Below are 16590 nucleotides of genomic sequence, written 5' to 3'. Positions count from 1 at the left end.
TCTCAAACTTCTGTGCTCTCTGCCCCTCTGACCACTACACCAGCCTGGGACCTCAGCTCCTTTGATTGTGTTGACAACTGGGTCCCAGCCCTTTAATCCATCCCCATCCTGTACCAAACGTCTCCCTACAACACAGGTCATGCTTGAAGTCTCCCAACGGCTCCAACAAACACTGTAAGTCCAAGGGCAACACTCCGGGCCATCTCTGTCCCACTCCACCAGGTGTCTCTCACTCTGGTCCATCCTGTTAGGCCAGTTTCCACACAGGGTTTCCCAATAACCACGCTCATCCCTCTTCCCGGCCTTATCTGCTACTCCCTGATGGTCAAAATTGCACTCACCCTTCAAAGCAAAACTGAAGACCATATTCCACATCAACTCCAGCAGGAGAGGCAAATTCCTGGGCCTCACTTTCAAAGATTCAGATGCAGCAGGTTTACAATGAGGCCCAGGGATCTGCTTTGTAAATAAGCTTCCAGATCACTCTGACCTAGGTGGACACCACACTTTAAGAAAGTGCCGCAAGTTATAGGATGGAGAAGCACAACATGATGACCAAAATTTGTCCTACTAGAAATAGAAGATAAACTATAAAATCACATTCATTTAGCTCTGTTAGCACCAGCAAATTGCTTAACCTATTTGACGTTCAGTTTTCCAATCTGTGAAATGGTGATGAATTAACATATCACGCGATTCATGTGAAAATTAAATAAGATAAAGTACATAAACTGGGCTGCACAGTGCCTGACACTTGGTTCCTCAATAAATAGTAACTATAATTCTCGTTGCTATCATTTTCATCATTACTGAACTGCTTCCTCAGGAAGCCTATCTGTCCTCCCCAAGGTTGGTTTAGGAGCTCACCCCTGAGCTCTCACGGCCCCTGATTTCCCTTTACCACAGCATTTCATAGACAGTGGATTTAATCCATCTCACTTTTCTTGACTTGTTGCTAATTTTTATTTGCAGTAGGTGGACCTGATGTGTTAATTAAGTCATACTGGGTGGAGCTGTTTCCTCACCTGTTCACCAGCAGGGCCTAGTGCATAGTAGATGTTCCGTAAACATTTGCTGGTTTTCCTTCTCACCATGTCTTTCGAGCAGCGGGAAAAGGTAGAGCTTAGGGAGCAGTTTCTCCTACACAAAGGGTCTGCTAATCAAAGAAAGTGTGGTTCATGGACTAGAAGCTGTGGCAGAACCTCTTGGGAGGAAATGCAGAGTCTCAGGGCCCAGCCCAGACCTCCTGACTCAGAATCTGCATCACGACAAGGTCCCCAGGGGACTCAGTACACAATCAAGTCGAGAACCATCCTCTAAGAGCTGCCACTTTGTGAAGAGGCTGCTCCCTCCATCGGCAAAATGACAAGTGCCCAGGGCCTCCCGGAGGACAGGCAGCCTGGTGCTTGCTCCCTGAGGGCTGGGCGGGGCCTGCTAGAGGCTTCTGCTGCAGGCTGAGGGTACAATGGTCTGGAGAAGTCACCACCAGCTTAGAACTCAGAAGAGCTGGAGTTTAATCTCAGCTCTAAGATCAAGAAGCCCTGTAGCTCCGCCTAAGACATTTATCCTCTCTGACCTTCAGTTTTCCCATCTCTAGAAAGGGAGCACTGCCCACCTGATAGGTCTGTTATGAGAAGTGAACAGATTAACGTCTACACAACCTCCATGTAAGGGGATAAGTGGGCTGAAATACAGCCTGAGGTCTGGCTTTGAGTCACCCAAGAAGAAGGGGCCGCTTTGTGTAATTCATTTCACCAAAGGGCACCTTTTCATAAGTCTATAAAATCCCCAAACAAGTTAGCAGAAGGCCTGAGTATAAAATACCCAGAGTAGGTGGTGGTGTGATGAAATGGGAGATTGAGATGGACATGTATACACCGATGTGTATTAAATGGATGACTAATAAGAACCTGCTGTATAAAAAACATAAATAAAATTCAAAAATTAAAAAAAAAACCCAAACCCCAGTAGAGTCCTTGATATGTAACAGGAGTTCAACAAATGTAGTGTTAATTCATTGTGAAATAATAATAATATGATATATTCCGGGCTTCTCCCACAGGTCATTGTGAGGGTCAGACAAGATAATGTGGACATGCTTTGTAAACTGCAAAGTGTGACATACATCTGCAGCGGTACAAATAGGACTCTTGCTCTCCCTGTGAGAGTCTACCTCACCTGATGCTTCCCAGCCTGGGAGGGAGAGAGAGAAGCCGAGAAATCAACAGAGTGTGTGGTGGTTCCATTGTAAGTAAGTGGGTGAAAAAACCTGGTGAAAGTGAATCAAGTAGCAGAGCAAAGAGGCTTCCGAGGGACCATCCTAGAAGTCTTCCATGTTTGCAACATGGCACTGCGGAAAGGGAAAAAGGCAAGGCTGTCCAGGTTTCAGCGTGCCGTTCCGATACACACAGTCCTGCATCAGTACTGAGCTGGCGGAGAAGGATGCAGAACCAGGAGTCAGAAAACCTGGATTCTCTGGGATGCATTAGCTAAGAAATTTAGCTGAGCTTCTTGGGACCCAGGTACTTTTACCTCTAAAAATCCACGGATTAAAAATGCCTTGTTGGGGCTTCCCTGGTGGCGCAGTGGTTGAGGGTCCGCCTGCCGATGCAGGGGACACGGGTTGGTGCCCCGGTCCGGGAAGATCCCACATGCCGTGGAGCGGCTGGGCCCGTGAGTCATGGCTGCTGAGCCTGCGCATCCGGAGCCTGTGCTCCGCAATGGGAGAGGCCACAGCAGTGAGAGGCCCGTGTACCGCAGAAAGAAAGAAAAAAAAAGCCTTCTTTACCTTGATAGCACCTCCCTGAATACAATACTTTGCCTCTCTCTGATGCACAACATTTACGGATTATGGGAGGACACACACTACCTCTTGCATCTATAACGATAGTGGCTGCTCCTGCTGGGGCACACGCAAAGCTCTCTGCTTGCTGACTTCGAAATGGATGAGTCTTTGGCAGCCAAAGCTCTCTGCTTGCTGACTTAGAAATGGATGAGTCGTTGGCAGCCAGACTGATCGAGGTGCAGTATATTCATAAAACTGTCTCTGCTGATGGAGTGGAAAGAGCAAAACCAACCAGTGCCAGAGAACAAGAAAAATAAACCCAAACTACGTCAGAGCCAGAAAAGCCAAGGGGGCTCTATTTCCAAACCTGACACACCTCTGGCTTAGGACTCCACACAAGAAAGTGAAAACCCCCGATTACTTCTGTAGTTGATACTGGTGCCAGAGGACTGTAGTCTATACACTGAATGAGTCTGGGCTAAATGAATACACCCCTAGCCCCTCTCCTGACTTTTTAAGTTAGCAACAGCTGTAGAAGCTGGAGAAGATTTATAACTTTATAATAGACGATTCAGATACACTTGCCAATGATAGTAGCACTTAACGTCTCAATAAACAAAAGTGTTGTAAGAATTTCTCAGTCATTTGCCACCTGGTTCTAGTGGGTTAGAATCTCTGATCTCCTTTCATAGATACAGGCATCCATCCAAGGACATGAAGAGTCTGTAAGAAGTGTACTTAGAACTTAAATAAGAGTCCAGTACCACGAAACCACAGAATCAGATTCCCCTGGCTATAAGAAAGGTGCTTATAGGAGCCCCACCGATCACTTTGGGTCATCCTGGGGATTTTAAGGTAGTCTGGCCTTTTTTTTTTTTTTTTTGGCCAGATGCCTGGAAAGGCAAAAATGTGTTGACTGACCAGCCCAGTGCACAGAAACCTCAGCAAGCACCTGACGTTGTGGGGATTGTGTCCTGAGACCTTCCAGAATCCTAAAATGAGGGCCATGATCATATACGCATCACCAGCACCTGACTGTTTCAGAGCCACTTTCCACAAAGACTCATTTTTGTTTTTAAATGGACCCTTCCCAAGGCCACCTGGGGAGATGACAGCAAGTAGGGAAGTGAGTGCCTCCCTGAGATGGTGACACGGGGCAGTGGAGGCGTGGCTCACCAGCTAACTGGGTCACTTGGGCATGTCAGCTCTGCCACAACTACATTCGATTTTGTAAAAGTCAAACGACACCTTATTCCTTGTCGGGAAACTGCTTTCAAAGAGTCAAAACTGCAGATGGCCCTATAATCCCAAGAACAAACACCTGTTCATAAGATCAGTATTTTGTTAGAAATTGTAAGTCATTGATCAAAACACGTTCTATCGTTTATTTTTGCAGCAATGCAGACTAGTGCTAGTACTCCGAGGGAGACCAGGCAAGGAGATGGCCAGGCAGTTGATAACTGGGTGGTTGAACCCGAGCCTTCCACGAGACAGGTGTAAAGGCAGGCAAGAAGGTCCAGAATGGGCAACGGAAAGGAGCCTGGATTGGACAGTGCCCACCAGGGAGCACTGCTATCTTGAGCATCCAGGCAAAAGCTGAGAGCGAGTCACATCAAAATCACAAAGTCAAGGAGGCAAACATACACATGCTCGCCTGGTCTCAGAACACGGGGACCAGGGGATCTATCTGTGAAGTTTTAAGCAGTAAATTTAGATCACATACAATGAAATACTACTTAGAGCATATCCCGATTAAGAGGTAGTACATTCATGGTGAAGGTATCAAGAAGTTCAAGCTAGATCCATAAATCTTTTTTTTTTAAGTCTTAATTTATTTTTTATTTATTTTTGGCTGCATTGAGTCTTCATTGTGGCGAGCGGGGGCTACTCTTCCTTGCGATGCGTGGGCTTCTCATTGCGGTGGCTTCTCTTGTTGCGAAGCACGGGCTCTAGGTGCACGGGCTTCAGTAGTTGCAGCACTCGGGCTCAGTAGTTGCAGCATGTGGGCCCTAGAGAGGATTCTTTTCTTTTCTTTTTTAAAAATGTTTTATGTGACTTTATTTTATTTTTTTGGCTGCTTCGGGTCTTCGTTGCAGTGCACAGGCTTCTCTCTAGTTGTGGTGTGCGGATTTTTCTCTTCTCTAGTTGTGGTGAGTGGGCTCCAGAGCATGTGGGCTCTCTAGTTGTGGCGCACAGGCTTCTCTCTAGTTGTGGCATGCAGGCTTTTCTCTTCTCTACTTGTGGTGCATGGGCTCCAGAGCACGTGGGCTCTGTAGTTGTGGCACATGGGCTCCAGAGCACCTGGACTCTGTAGTTGGTGGCACACGGGCTCTAGTTGAGGCACGCAAGCTCAGTAGTTGTGGTGCACAGGCTTAGTTGCCCCACGGCATGTGGGAATCTTAGTTCCCCGACCACGAATCCAACCCAGGTCCCCTGCACTGGAAGGCGAATTCTTCACCACTGGACCACCAGGGAAGTCCCTAGAGTGGATTCTTAACCACTGTACCACCAGGGAAGTCCCTAGATCCATAAATCTTATGAAGGCAAATGAGGACAGCTACAGTTCATCTCTAACCCTACATCCATCTGATGCACGATATTTATTCACTGTCAGAGGACACACTCAGATTTCTTTCATTTATACTGATGGTGGTAGCTGGTCTAACCATCTGCAGGGTATCCCCATATCCCCGTGAAATTCCGAGTGTACTCCCTGACACCTGAGGCTGGACCACAAGTTTGCCCGATGGATGACTGTCGTGTTCTAACTGCTACCCTTAAGGGAAGTTGCTTTTCTACCTAGGTTATCATGTTTCCTTCAGACACCACAGAACCCACGAGAATCAGATTTCATTTTCAGCAGCATTCAGAGACGGAGAACAATGTGCACAGCTTCTCCTAAAGAAGCAAGTGTCCTGCTATGAACTCATGGGCAAATGATCATCCAGCCCCTCCTTCAATGCCTCTGCAGTGGGGCTCTATGCCTCTCATGGCCTCCTGTCCTGCTGCTGAACAGCACTAGCTAAGGACACAGCAGGGAACAAGGCAGACTAAATCCCCACCCCCGGGGAAACTGACCCCTGGGACACTGAAACAATGTCCAAGAGGAAGAGCCAAGGGCAGCCGCCTGGTGCCCTCTGCAATTTCAGGTTGACGCTGGGCAGCCCCAGTTACATTCAGCCATCCAGTTGCAAATCCATCCAACAGCAGTAGCATCCATCTTATCCAAACATCAAGGAGACAGGCTTGGTTGAAATCAAGCAAATGCTGCTAAAAGTCCACAAAAGATGCCCTCTTCCTCCTCCAAAGTTAAATCCCTCGTTGTGGCTTTCAAGGTTCTCCACAGTTAACCCTCAACCCACTGCTGGCCTGATCTTTCTTGACTTCCCTACAGGAATCCCACATCCCTGCCAAGCTGCGCTGTCTGCTACGTCTTGAACATGCTATGCCTTGCATGCATGTGCCTCTGTGAACCCTGCTTCCCATTTCCTGGCAAGTTTCTCACCCATCCCTACTAATTTTGCTTATCTTTATGGCCTGTCTTAAACATACATCCTCCTCCGTGGTGCTTTTCCGGATTCCTCCCAAAGGATTTGATCTCTTACTATTTGAATTTCTTTAGAACCATGTTTATACATCTTCACATTAAACGTTTTCTGTAGCTTACAACCATCTACAACTCTGATAAGAAAACACTTTTTGTAACTTACATCAGGGCTGGAAGAGCACTTTGCTCATAGTGCAAAAAACACACAAAATATAAGTGCCATTCGGCCTTACAAAGGGAGGAAATCCTGTCACATGCCACAACATGCACGAACCTTAAGGACACTAGGCTAAGTGAAAAAAGCCAGTCACAAAAAGACAAATACTGTATGATTCCATTTGTATGAGGTACCCAGAGCAGTCAAATTCACAGAAACAAGGAGTAAAATGGAGGTTCCCAGGGGCCAAGGGGAGATGAAAGAGAAAGGGGTGTTTTTAATAGGCAGAATTTCAATTTTGCAAGATGAAAAAGTTCTGGAAATCTGTTGTACAATGTGATTATACATAACATTACTGACCGTACATTTAAAAATGGTTAAAGTGGTAAATTTTATATTATGTGTTTTCACTGCAAAAAGAAAAGTGCCAAGTGAATTAAATCTCCAACCTAACAGAGCTCCAAAAAAAGAGAGGTATTTTGTTGCAATCTTTGCCTTGATCATAGATGTCAGAGCAGAAAGCATCCTTTTAATCATGTTTTAATCCATAGATAGTCCTTCGATGCACTAAGAAAAGAATTTCTGCATTTTGAGAAAAGAAAATCAAGACCGGAATACTATGGAGAAATGGGTATAAAGAGTAAATTCAGGGAAATTTCCCATTCCTTCAAAATATCAGTTATCAAAGAGATTGTGAACCTTAAGCCTCTTTATGAGGCCTCTGGGTTATGATTCATTTTTTCCGTTTAAAAGCACAGATGAGGTCCAGGGTCTCAATGGTCTAATCATCAGTTTTCTTGCACTTTCTGAGTAGAATACCAGGAGGGAAGGCAGGGACTGAGACAAAAGTAGTTAGATGATTTTGGAGGGTTGGAGAGGAAGCTGAAAGAGGAGAACAAGAAGGGTGGGGTGGGATATACTGGGAAGAAATGGGGACAGAGAAACCTAATGAAATTACAGATCAGAATGTGGGTATAGAACAGCCCACTGTAGACACTGTCCTCAAAACTAGAGAGACAGGGTTTCCCTGGTGGCGCAGTGGTTGAGAGTCCGCCTGCCGATGCAGGGGACACGGGTTCGTGCCCCGGTCCGGGAGGATCCCGCATGCCGCGGAGCGGTTGGGCCCATGAGCCATGGCCGCTGAGCCCGCGCATCCGGAGCCTGTGCTCCGCAACGGGAGAGGCCACAACAGTGAGAGGCCCGCGTACAGCAAACAAACAAACAAACAAACAAAAACTAGAGAGACCGCTCTAAATAGAAATACTGGTTTTACCTTGACAAGCTCTGCATAGGGGATTCTCATTAGACACGTGCTGGGGCTGAAAAATACCATGGGGCATGGCTGCTGTCTGGCAGGGAAATTTGCAGTTGTAAATACTTCATAACATTGAAACTAGCAATCAACCAGTTCTAATACAGTAAGCTTCCCTGTATTTCAGGTTCTAAAGACAGTGTAACTATACCCTGGGCCCGTCCACAATAGCAGAAGGAGTTGTTTCTAAGGATCAGCAAGAGTTCCCTTTCTTTGCTGAGCTGTCGGTTTCTAACTGTGGTCAAGTGCTTCCCATGTGATCGGCCCCATTCTTGATTCTTAGACTGTCTCTTTCTAGCATGTTCTTTGAAACTCTTTATAATTGAGTGCCTTAAGAACATTACTTATTTTCGAAAGACTGGACAATTTTTTTTATCTTTGAGTTATACAAACAAAGCAGATTTTCTAATTTCTTAAACAGATTAAAAACCAAAGAGAAAATAGAAAAGCAAACCAAAACAAAAAATAAATAAACAAAACCCCAAGAAAACTAATGATTCCATTGTTACGAATTTAAGGATAGGTATCTTAGTAGAGATGTTAGAGCATCTCACAATGGAGATCTCTTAGATCTCTTAGCAGAGATTCCATTGTTATGAATTTTAAGAAGAGGTATCTTAGTAGAGATGTTAGAGCATCTCACAACAGAGATCTCTTAGTAGAGATTCCATTGTTACAAATTTTAAGAATAGGTATCTTAGCAGAGATGGTATAAACTAATGGCTAAGAGGAGGGCTCTGGGGTAAAACAAAATGGGTAGAGTCTGTCTCTGGACTTACTAGCTATGTCACCATGACTGAGTAATTTAACTTCTCTGAATTTCATTTTCCTCCTCTATGAAAAGGAAGGAATAAAGAAAATAGTATCTACCTCATAGGACTAAATGGTACATTGTAAATTTCTCCAAAAATGGCAGCTGCCATTATTACCCAAGTGTGACTGTCAGACTGTGAAGCTCAGCTATCACAGAAGTTGATTATCCTTCATTCCAATGGCACTTGTGGGGTACCTAATCACAGGTACCTTATGCACAAGGACTGGATGATTCACGCAATGTTTAACATTTGACTCCTGGAGCCAGGATGGCTGGAGAGGTGACTGATGGAGACTTAGAAAAGTAGGAGACAGTATTTTTTGCTTCCGCTACCCTTTTCCTCTGGGGTCAGCCATTATTCCAAGAAGGATGCGTTTTGAGAATCATTATCTCAGATCATATTCGTTATGTAACCAGCTCTGCTGGGCACTGTCCTTCCAGAATGGAAGGGAAGCTGACACCCAACAACTCCTGACCCTGGGATACAGGCCGCTGTGCATACTGATGTTGGAGATAAGAAGGATGAAGATGACAAGAGAAGAGGAGTTTGGGAGAGCAAGAGGGCTTCCCTCTATCCGGCTAAAGAACAGAGAAAACACATAAGGCAAATAGTCTCCAAGTTAATTATGATTTTCCTGATCAAATGGAAGCAAATGCCAAAGCAGAGATATTTCTGCATATCTTTCCCTGATCGTGCACCCAGAGGTAGCCTCAGCCCAGGCTCACACTTCCACCAGTATCTACTGGACCAGTAACCACTGTCACTCTTTACCAGCCACGCTCAGTGCCTTTCAAGTTGTTGTCTGTTTCCTTTCAAAAATGTCAACAAAACAACGGACACTGAGAACATGCTAATACTCTCAAGTCTCAAGAGTTCTAGAATTCTCAGTTTATTAATTCCTGCTCACATGGCTCAGGTGCCTCTAATGAGTAAGAGAACAGGGTTAAGGGGGCTGCCTCATGGTGATGCAGATTCATTATGACCGATTGTTGACTTAACAAAAATTAAGTAAGTCTAATGGAGTTTAAACCCCCAAAGGAAAGCAACAGACTCGCAGTCCACACACCCCTGTATCTGTCTTGCCTTCATCATATTTAAGAGGCTACCAGGTACAATATGGTAAGGATTATCAGCTTTTATGTATTTTTATCCCTTTGACCTAAGCTCTATGGAGGTGAGATGTACAGATAATAGATAAAATCCACTCTCTTGGGGAAAGAAAAACAGAAGCTGGAGAGACTGGGCTAATAGAGCAAGAGAGGCCTGCGGATACCAGGCCACCCAAGTTCTGGGCTCATGGCTGAAGGTGACATGTGCGTCTATTAATTGGGTAACTAGATAAATTAGATTTAACTTAATGTTCGTTAAAAAAATGCTGTCAATTCTTCTTCTTCTTCTTCTTTTTTTTTTTTGCGGTACGCGGGCCTCTCACTGTTGTGGCCTCTCCTGTTGCGGAGCACAGGCTCCGGATGCGCAGGCACAGTGGCCATGGCTCACGGGCCCAGCCGCTCCACGGCATGTGGGATCTTCCCGGACTTGGGCATGAACCTGCGTCCCCCACATCGGCAGGCGGACCCTCAACCACTGCGCCACCAGGGAAGCCCCAATTCTTCTTTTAAAATGTCTTGTCTACTGGTCCATTCTCTTCCCACTGCCAGCAGTCAGATGCTTTGAGCTTCTATTTCAACAACTGGAGCAGCCTCTTAAAGTGTCTCCCTGCCTCAAGTTGTTTGATTTAATTCAACTAGTGATTTTGGAGAACAAGACACAGGGCAGGCCTTGGCAGCTTCTCCGTCGGGCCTTCAACCTTCCCCTCTTCCTGTTCATTCTATACAGTGACCCAGGAGTATACCTTAAAGTCTAGTTTTCATCATACCACCCACTTCCCAGCTCAAAAACCTCCGAAGGCTCTCCAGGGCCACGGGGATAAAATCTAAATCCTCACATGCCCTACTTGGTGAACGCTCTCTCTCAGTACACCCCAAGACGGACCCTCCACCCCAGCTCAGCCTCCTTGTCACCGGCCCGAAGCATGGCCACCTCTGAGCCTTTGTGCAGGTCTTCTTTTCTGGAATGTTCTTTCCTCATTCTCTATAAAAGTCCTTCATGCTTTAAGGGTGGGCTCAAGTTTCAGGCTCTCCTAGAACCCTTCTATCAGACTGTGCTGAACTGCAAGTATTACACCCAACAGTAGTTATTCTGGCGCTCTATTTTTGCATATTTAAAATATATATTCATATCCGTATATATATTTCATATACATATACACTGAACCCTCATGTATTTGTACCCACTTTGATACCTAGCACAGAATTCCGCCTAGAGTTAGATGTGCTGAATAAATATGTACCATATGCAGGAGTTTGTTTTTCAACACTTAATCTTTCTCAAGGGAAATCTGGCATCTAAGTCTTAAAAGGTACATAGCCCTTAAAACACACATAATTCATTTCTAGAATTCGAATTAGCGATTCTCATACCAGGAATAAGTGAGGAAAAACTCAGAGATGCTTATAAAAATACATGCACACTGTTGAGATGCTGCGTTTTTTACAATAAGGAAGATGCAAACCTCTTAAGGGGTCCATCATGTAAATCGGGATCCCCGGCCACGTAGCTAACAAGGTCATGTTGTGGGATATGTACTAACATGAGAACCAGTTCATAAGTCATCCCTGAGAGCAAAAAGCAGGTGATAAAAGAAAACGTACAGCAGTATTTGATTTTTATTAGATAAATGATAGATGGACAGTGGTTATGTCTTAGAGGGAGGCTTACAAGGGCTTTTTTTCCTTTGTGGTTTTCTATGCATTTAAATTTGGGGACACTGTTATTAATGTGTCGAACGGTTCCTTTAGAAGGAAATTTTCCCTTTTGAACCACAAACCCTGACTTGGATGGATGTGTACATTGATAGAGGAGCTTGACACAAACTTATATTTGAATTGTAACCTAATAAAACTCAGTGCCATGTGAGAGACACCCTGCCACAGTGGAAACAACATTCATTGAACTAGGAGTTGGGAAACACAGGGTCTAATTGTGGCTCTACTGCAGAATTCCTGCCAGCCCTGGAAAAGTCACTTATTTTCTTGAACCTCAGGTTTTTAATGATAAAACAGGTGAATATTCTTTCATCCCCATCCCATCTTACAAAAGTATATAGAGATCAATTAGAGACTATTTATAAAAATAGCAAACATATTGTAAAAACTTGAATCTCTGATTACACCACAACCTTAAATCACAAAGTCATGACCGATTCATGTGCTAATGTGCGGTGAAGTGCAATTTCACTAAATGCTCAATTTAATACCTGTGGGTGCATTTGTTAAATAACACTTGAACAATGAAAATATAAAATCACTTCAGGTTATTACAAGATACTGAATATAGTCCCCTGTGCTCTACAGTAAATCCTTGTCGTGTATCTATTTTGTATATAGTAGTTTGTATCTGTTAATCCCGATTATAATCTGAAAGAAATATATAACTGAGTCACTTTGCTGTATATCTGAAACTAACACAATATACTTCAATTTTAAAAAAGTTATTTTAGGACAACATCCTCAGCTTGCTCTTCTCTAAAGGTATTTCCCACAATACCCTGCAAATTACTGTCTTTGTTTTCCACCGCCCCCCCCCCAAAAAAGAACAGCACAGACCTAAATTTTAATAGAAGAAATACACTGGGCTTCAGATGAATTATTTAAAGACAAAAAATTAAAGCTTTGGCAAACTCATTATGAAGGGAACAGGCGCTACTCTTTATCTCTGCAAAGATTTTGATGGTGAATCTAATTCACCTACATGGGCAAGTAATCTTTACTTAGCCACATAAATGCCAACGTACATGTTCACAAATGCACACGACTGCAGCCTCTCAGCCTATGACTGGCAGGTGTATATCGCATGCTTCTAGACACGAACACACAAACCCAGGTCACGACGGCATGTACCAAGACACACACAGAAACCCCCAAATGTCCCACGGAGCGACCTTGCCAAAGAGGTGCATCGGGCCCCAGAGAAAAAGAAAAAGCACAAGAAAGGATCCCTTGAAGGGAAGGCACGGCTGCGGGTCCCCAGAAGACATCTTGACTCACCTGTTAAGTGGCTGGCAATCCTGGCAGTGGGTTTGGGAGGCAGGGCAGGGGGCTGCTTGAGGACAGAGAGCTGCTGCACTGGGGTCTCCGCATGGTCTCCAGGGAAAGCAGCAGGTTTTTTGGGGGGCAGGAGCAGGACGGATTTGGCTGAAGGATCTTGGGGCAGGAGGACTCCAGACTCACTGGCAGAGGGACTCTCTTCAGACACTGAGGGGACAACCACATGACACACAGCGACATTACACAAACGCAGTGCAGGTGCGGCCGGCGGAAGCCGGGGGGCACACAGGACACGGTTAGCGACACAGCAGAGCACCGACTGCCCCAGGCTGTCCAAGTGGGGTGTTAAAGAGAGGACGCCAGAAATCCAATAAAGCCATGGTGAGGGTTGGGGAAGCATGGGGGAGGGAGAAACAGAAAACAGAGAGAGCTGGAGGATGAAGAGCGAGAAGAAAGAAGAGGACACTTCCTCAAAGCATCCAAAGCTTCATCCCTTCAACCTTGCTGTTTATAATGCAAATTCTACGGGTGCTCCAAAATGTGACTCATGGGACCACAGTGACAACCGACAGACGGCAGGTGTAGTGGATCAAGGACCAGGAGCCCCTTCTGAACCAAACCAGCACCAAACGCCGGCATCTTCCTTTGGGCCTGTTTGCCCTTTGCTGGGAAGGAAGAGAGAATGCATTCTGGGGTCTTGTTTTTGCCTGCTGGGTCTCCTTGTGTCCCTGCTCCCCGGGTCTGAGGACAGCCTAGAGGCTGACACTGGGCAGGTGATCCCCACATGTCTGGGGCAGCGGCTGCTCCTCCAGGTTTGGGGCCATCAGAGCTGGGCAGCAGCATCCAGGGGGTGTTCTGCAGTTTTAGGGGCACCTTCCCGCCCCTGCCAGCTCTGATACACCTGGATAAGGTGCAGGATGCTCCACATCAACACCCTTTTCACTTTCCACCTGCCTTTCTCCTGCACTCGCCAGAAGCATGGTTTTCTGGGTTTGATTCTGCCCATTTCTCATTGCTCTGACTCGGGCCTGCTTCCTCCTCTCCCCCATGGCAGGGCGGGCGGAGGACGGGGGGACCAGGACCGGCTCCAGTTAAGAGCGGTCACGGGTGATAGCACAGGCTCTCCTACCATGCTGGCAACCCGGCCAATGACAGAATGAGACTCTACGACTTCCCTGGGATGACAGATCTCACTACAGCAATCACAGCCGTCTGATCCCAATGTCACAGGGAAGGCTGGGAAGAAGTCTCAATTTACAGCTTTAGTTGGAACGATCTCCCCAGCTTGGGGAGGGGGAGGGAAATGCAACTCAGATGCATATCTGCCCCCCCCATCACGGCTACAGGAAGAAAGCCTCCCCTGCTCTCTTCCTTCTCCCCACTGTGGGTAGCAGTGTTTCCGGCAGTCAAAGCCCTGTACACAATCCTCAGGAGAACCAGGTTCTCCCCTGTCTCAGGGGACGCTATTATCATCAGTGCTGGACACACCGATGGAGCAGTGACTCGCTGGGTCCCAAAGTGAAGCATGGCGCTGACTCGGAAACACCATCCGGCTCGCCTCCCGTCTGAGTTCCGTGACGCAGACTTTGCACACGGTGTGGGGGAAGGCCGTGGCCTCTCCAGCCAGACTCCAGATATTCCCAGAGGCCCCATCCCCCAGGCTTGTCTCCTGACAGCAAGGACCTCTCCTTACTGGCTGTCGGGAGGGTGCCATCCTCTGGCTAATGAGGACCACTCTGCAAGCCTTGCGAGGGGGTGAGTATTGGCCACTCAGAGGACTTTGGACCAAAGAGGGAGTGACAGACAGCATCAAAATTATCTGTCAGCAGGACACTGGTAAACTGTAGACAACTAACACATTAATTGATTTTAATAGTAAATTGGTACAATTTACTAAATTGATATAACTATTAACTGGCATATTGGGATTAGAATTCAAAGGCATACCAGGGCCTTGTGACCAGGTGGACTTAGACAGGTACCCTACAGAAGCACAGGACTCTTTAGCTTTACCTTCACAGAAATGAGGGTTAGAAAACAGACATTTTAAATCATCAGTATTACAAAACAAGACATACCTTCTTTAAAGAGATTCAGATTATAAAAATGTTTTTAAAGACTGTAGAAAAACAAATGGACACATCCTCCATATTTTTACACTCAGCATGTACTAACTGGTCACTTTCATCTCCATTTCCAGGAGATCCTTACGTTCAGTGTGGTTCAAAATAGAAGCCAAAGCCCAGCCAGGCTGAAGGCCCCTAACACCGCATGCTGGGGACCAGTTCCATGTCTACCAGGGGCATTACCTGTCCCATCCATGATGTCGGAAGGCTGGAGCACCTCGTACGAGCAGGGATCCCTGGGCATCGGGACTGGCTCCATCTCGGACAGGGCGGGCAGAGATAGCTGGCTGGAGCTCAGGGACTGTCCGTTTTCCAGGGAGTCATCTTCATTCGATATGGAGAGCTCCCCATCTGTCAGAGCGAGGAGATCGCAGAGTTAGACCACGCCTGCCTTCCAGGCACAGGTGACACTTACAGCCTGCTACCTGAGTCTAGATGCTTTTGAACAATCTGTATCAAGGCCAGTATGGAAAGTCTACACTTGTTCTTTTGCTTTCAAGGCATCTAACCACCAGGGCGACAATTTCCAATGATCTTCAGCAATACGCCTGTTTTCTCTCCATTCTTCTAACTATCGACAGATGAATGGATAAAGAAGATATGGTACACATATACCATGCAATATGACTCAAGCATAAAAAAGAATGAAATAATGCCATTTGCAGCAACATGGATGGACCTAGAGATTATCATACTAAGTGAAGTAAGCCAAACAGAGAAAGACAAATATGATACTGCTTATATGTGAAATCTAAAAAAAAAGATATGAATGAACTTATTTACAGAGACTCACAGACACAGAACACAAACTTATGGTTATCAAAGGGGAAAGGGGGTGGGGAGGGATAAATTAGGATTTACATATACACACTACCATATATAAAGTAGATAGACAACAAGGACCTACTGTATAGCACAGGGAACTAGTCTCAATATTTTGTAATAACCAATAAGGGAAAAGAATCTGAAAAAGAATATATATGTATGTGTGTATATATGTGTACATACATATATAAAAACGTGTGTACACATATATGTGTACACATATAAGAATATGTGTGTGTATACACACACACACACACATATATATGTATAATTGAATCATTGCTGTACACACCTGAAACTAACATGATATTGTAAATCAACTATACTCCAATTTTTAAAAACTTAAAAAATTGTAAAAATCATTATCTACCATATTTTCTATGTGTTTTTTAAATGAAAATGAAAATAAATTTTTCTTCATAATTTTTGAAAACTTGGAAAACCTGAGCAGGACTCAGAGATTGGAAAACCAGGTCAGGAATTCCTACTTTGAAGAGCAAAGGGCTTCAAGCACTCAACAAGCACCAGGACATGGTACACCAAGGCCCTAGGAAAAACTCACCCTGTCTTCTCTTTATCTCTGCGCACATCCAAGTTCTCTAAATGTTTAGGAGGGCTCTAAGCTCCAGCAGAAGGGCTGCAGCAGCTCAAAGACTCTGGGAGGTGCCAGGATTCTCCCAGTGCCCACCAGTGATCCTGCCCGGTGGGGTGCAGACTTTGATCTTGCTCAAAGCTCAGCAAGACAAGGGGCAGCTAGTTAACACCATGGTGGAGGATCAAAGGCTCCTGCACAATGGCCGTTTGTCAAATCAAAATTCCCCCAGTGTGATTTCATCCTAGCCCAGGGAAGTCCTAGATAACTAGACATTAAAGTCAAATTAATTTTTAAAGAGGACTGAAAGCTATTCCAGTCAGAT

General features: G+C 45.4%; 1 protein-coding gene across 1 annotated transcript in view; it reads right to left on the bottom strand.

Annotated features, from left to right (window-relative positions):
* The window catches only part of PHACTR1 (phosphatase and actin regulator 1), a 542166-nt gene that overhangs the window by 69778 nt on the left and 455798 nt on the right, over positions 1 to 16590 (bottom strand). Inside the window, 2 exon segments of the mRNA XM_060110072.1 lie at positions 12723 to 12929; positions 15032 to 15199. Coding sequence (XP_059966055.1) covers positions 12723 to 12929; positions 15032 to 15199 — 375 coding nt within the window.

This window comes from Mesoplodon densirostris, chromosome 10 (assembly GCF_025265405.1).
Source record: "Mesoplodon densirostris isolate mMesDen1 chromosome 10, mMesDen1 primary haplotype, whole genome shotgun sequence".
NCBI classification, from domain to species: Eukaryota; Metazoa; Chordata; class Mammalia; order Artiodactyla; family Ziphiidae; genus Mesoplodon; species Mesoplodon densirostris.
This window is presented reverse-complemented; position numbering and strand designations above follow the sequence as displayed.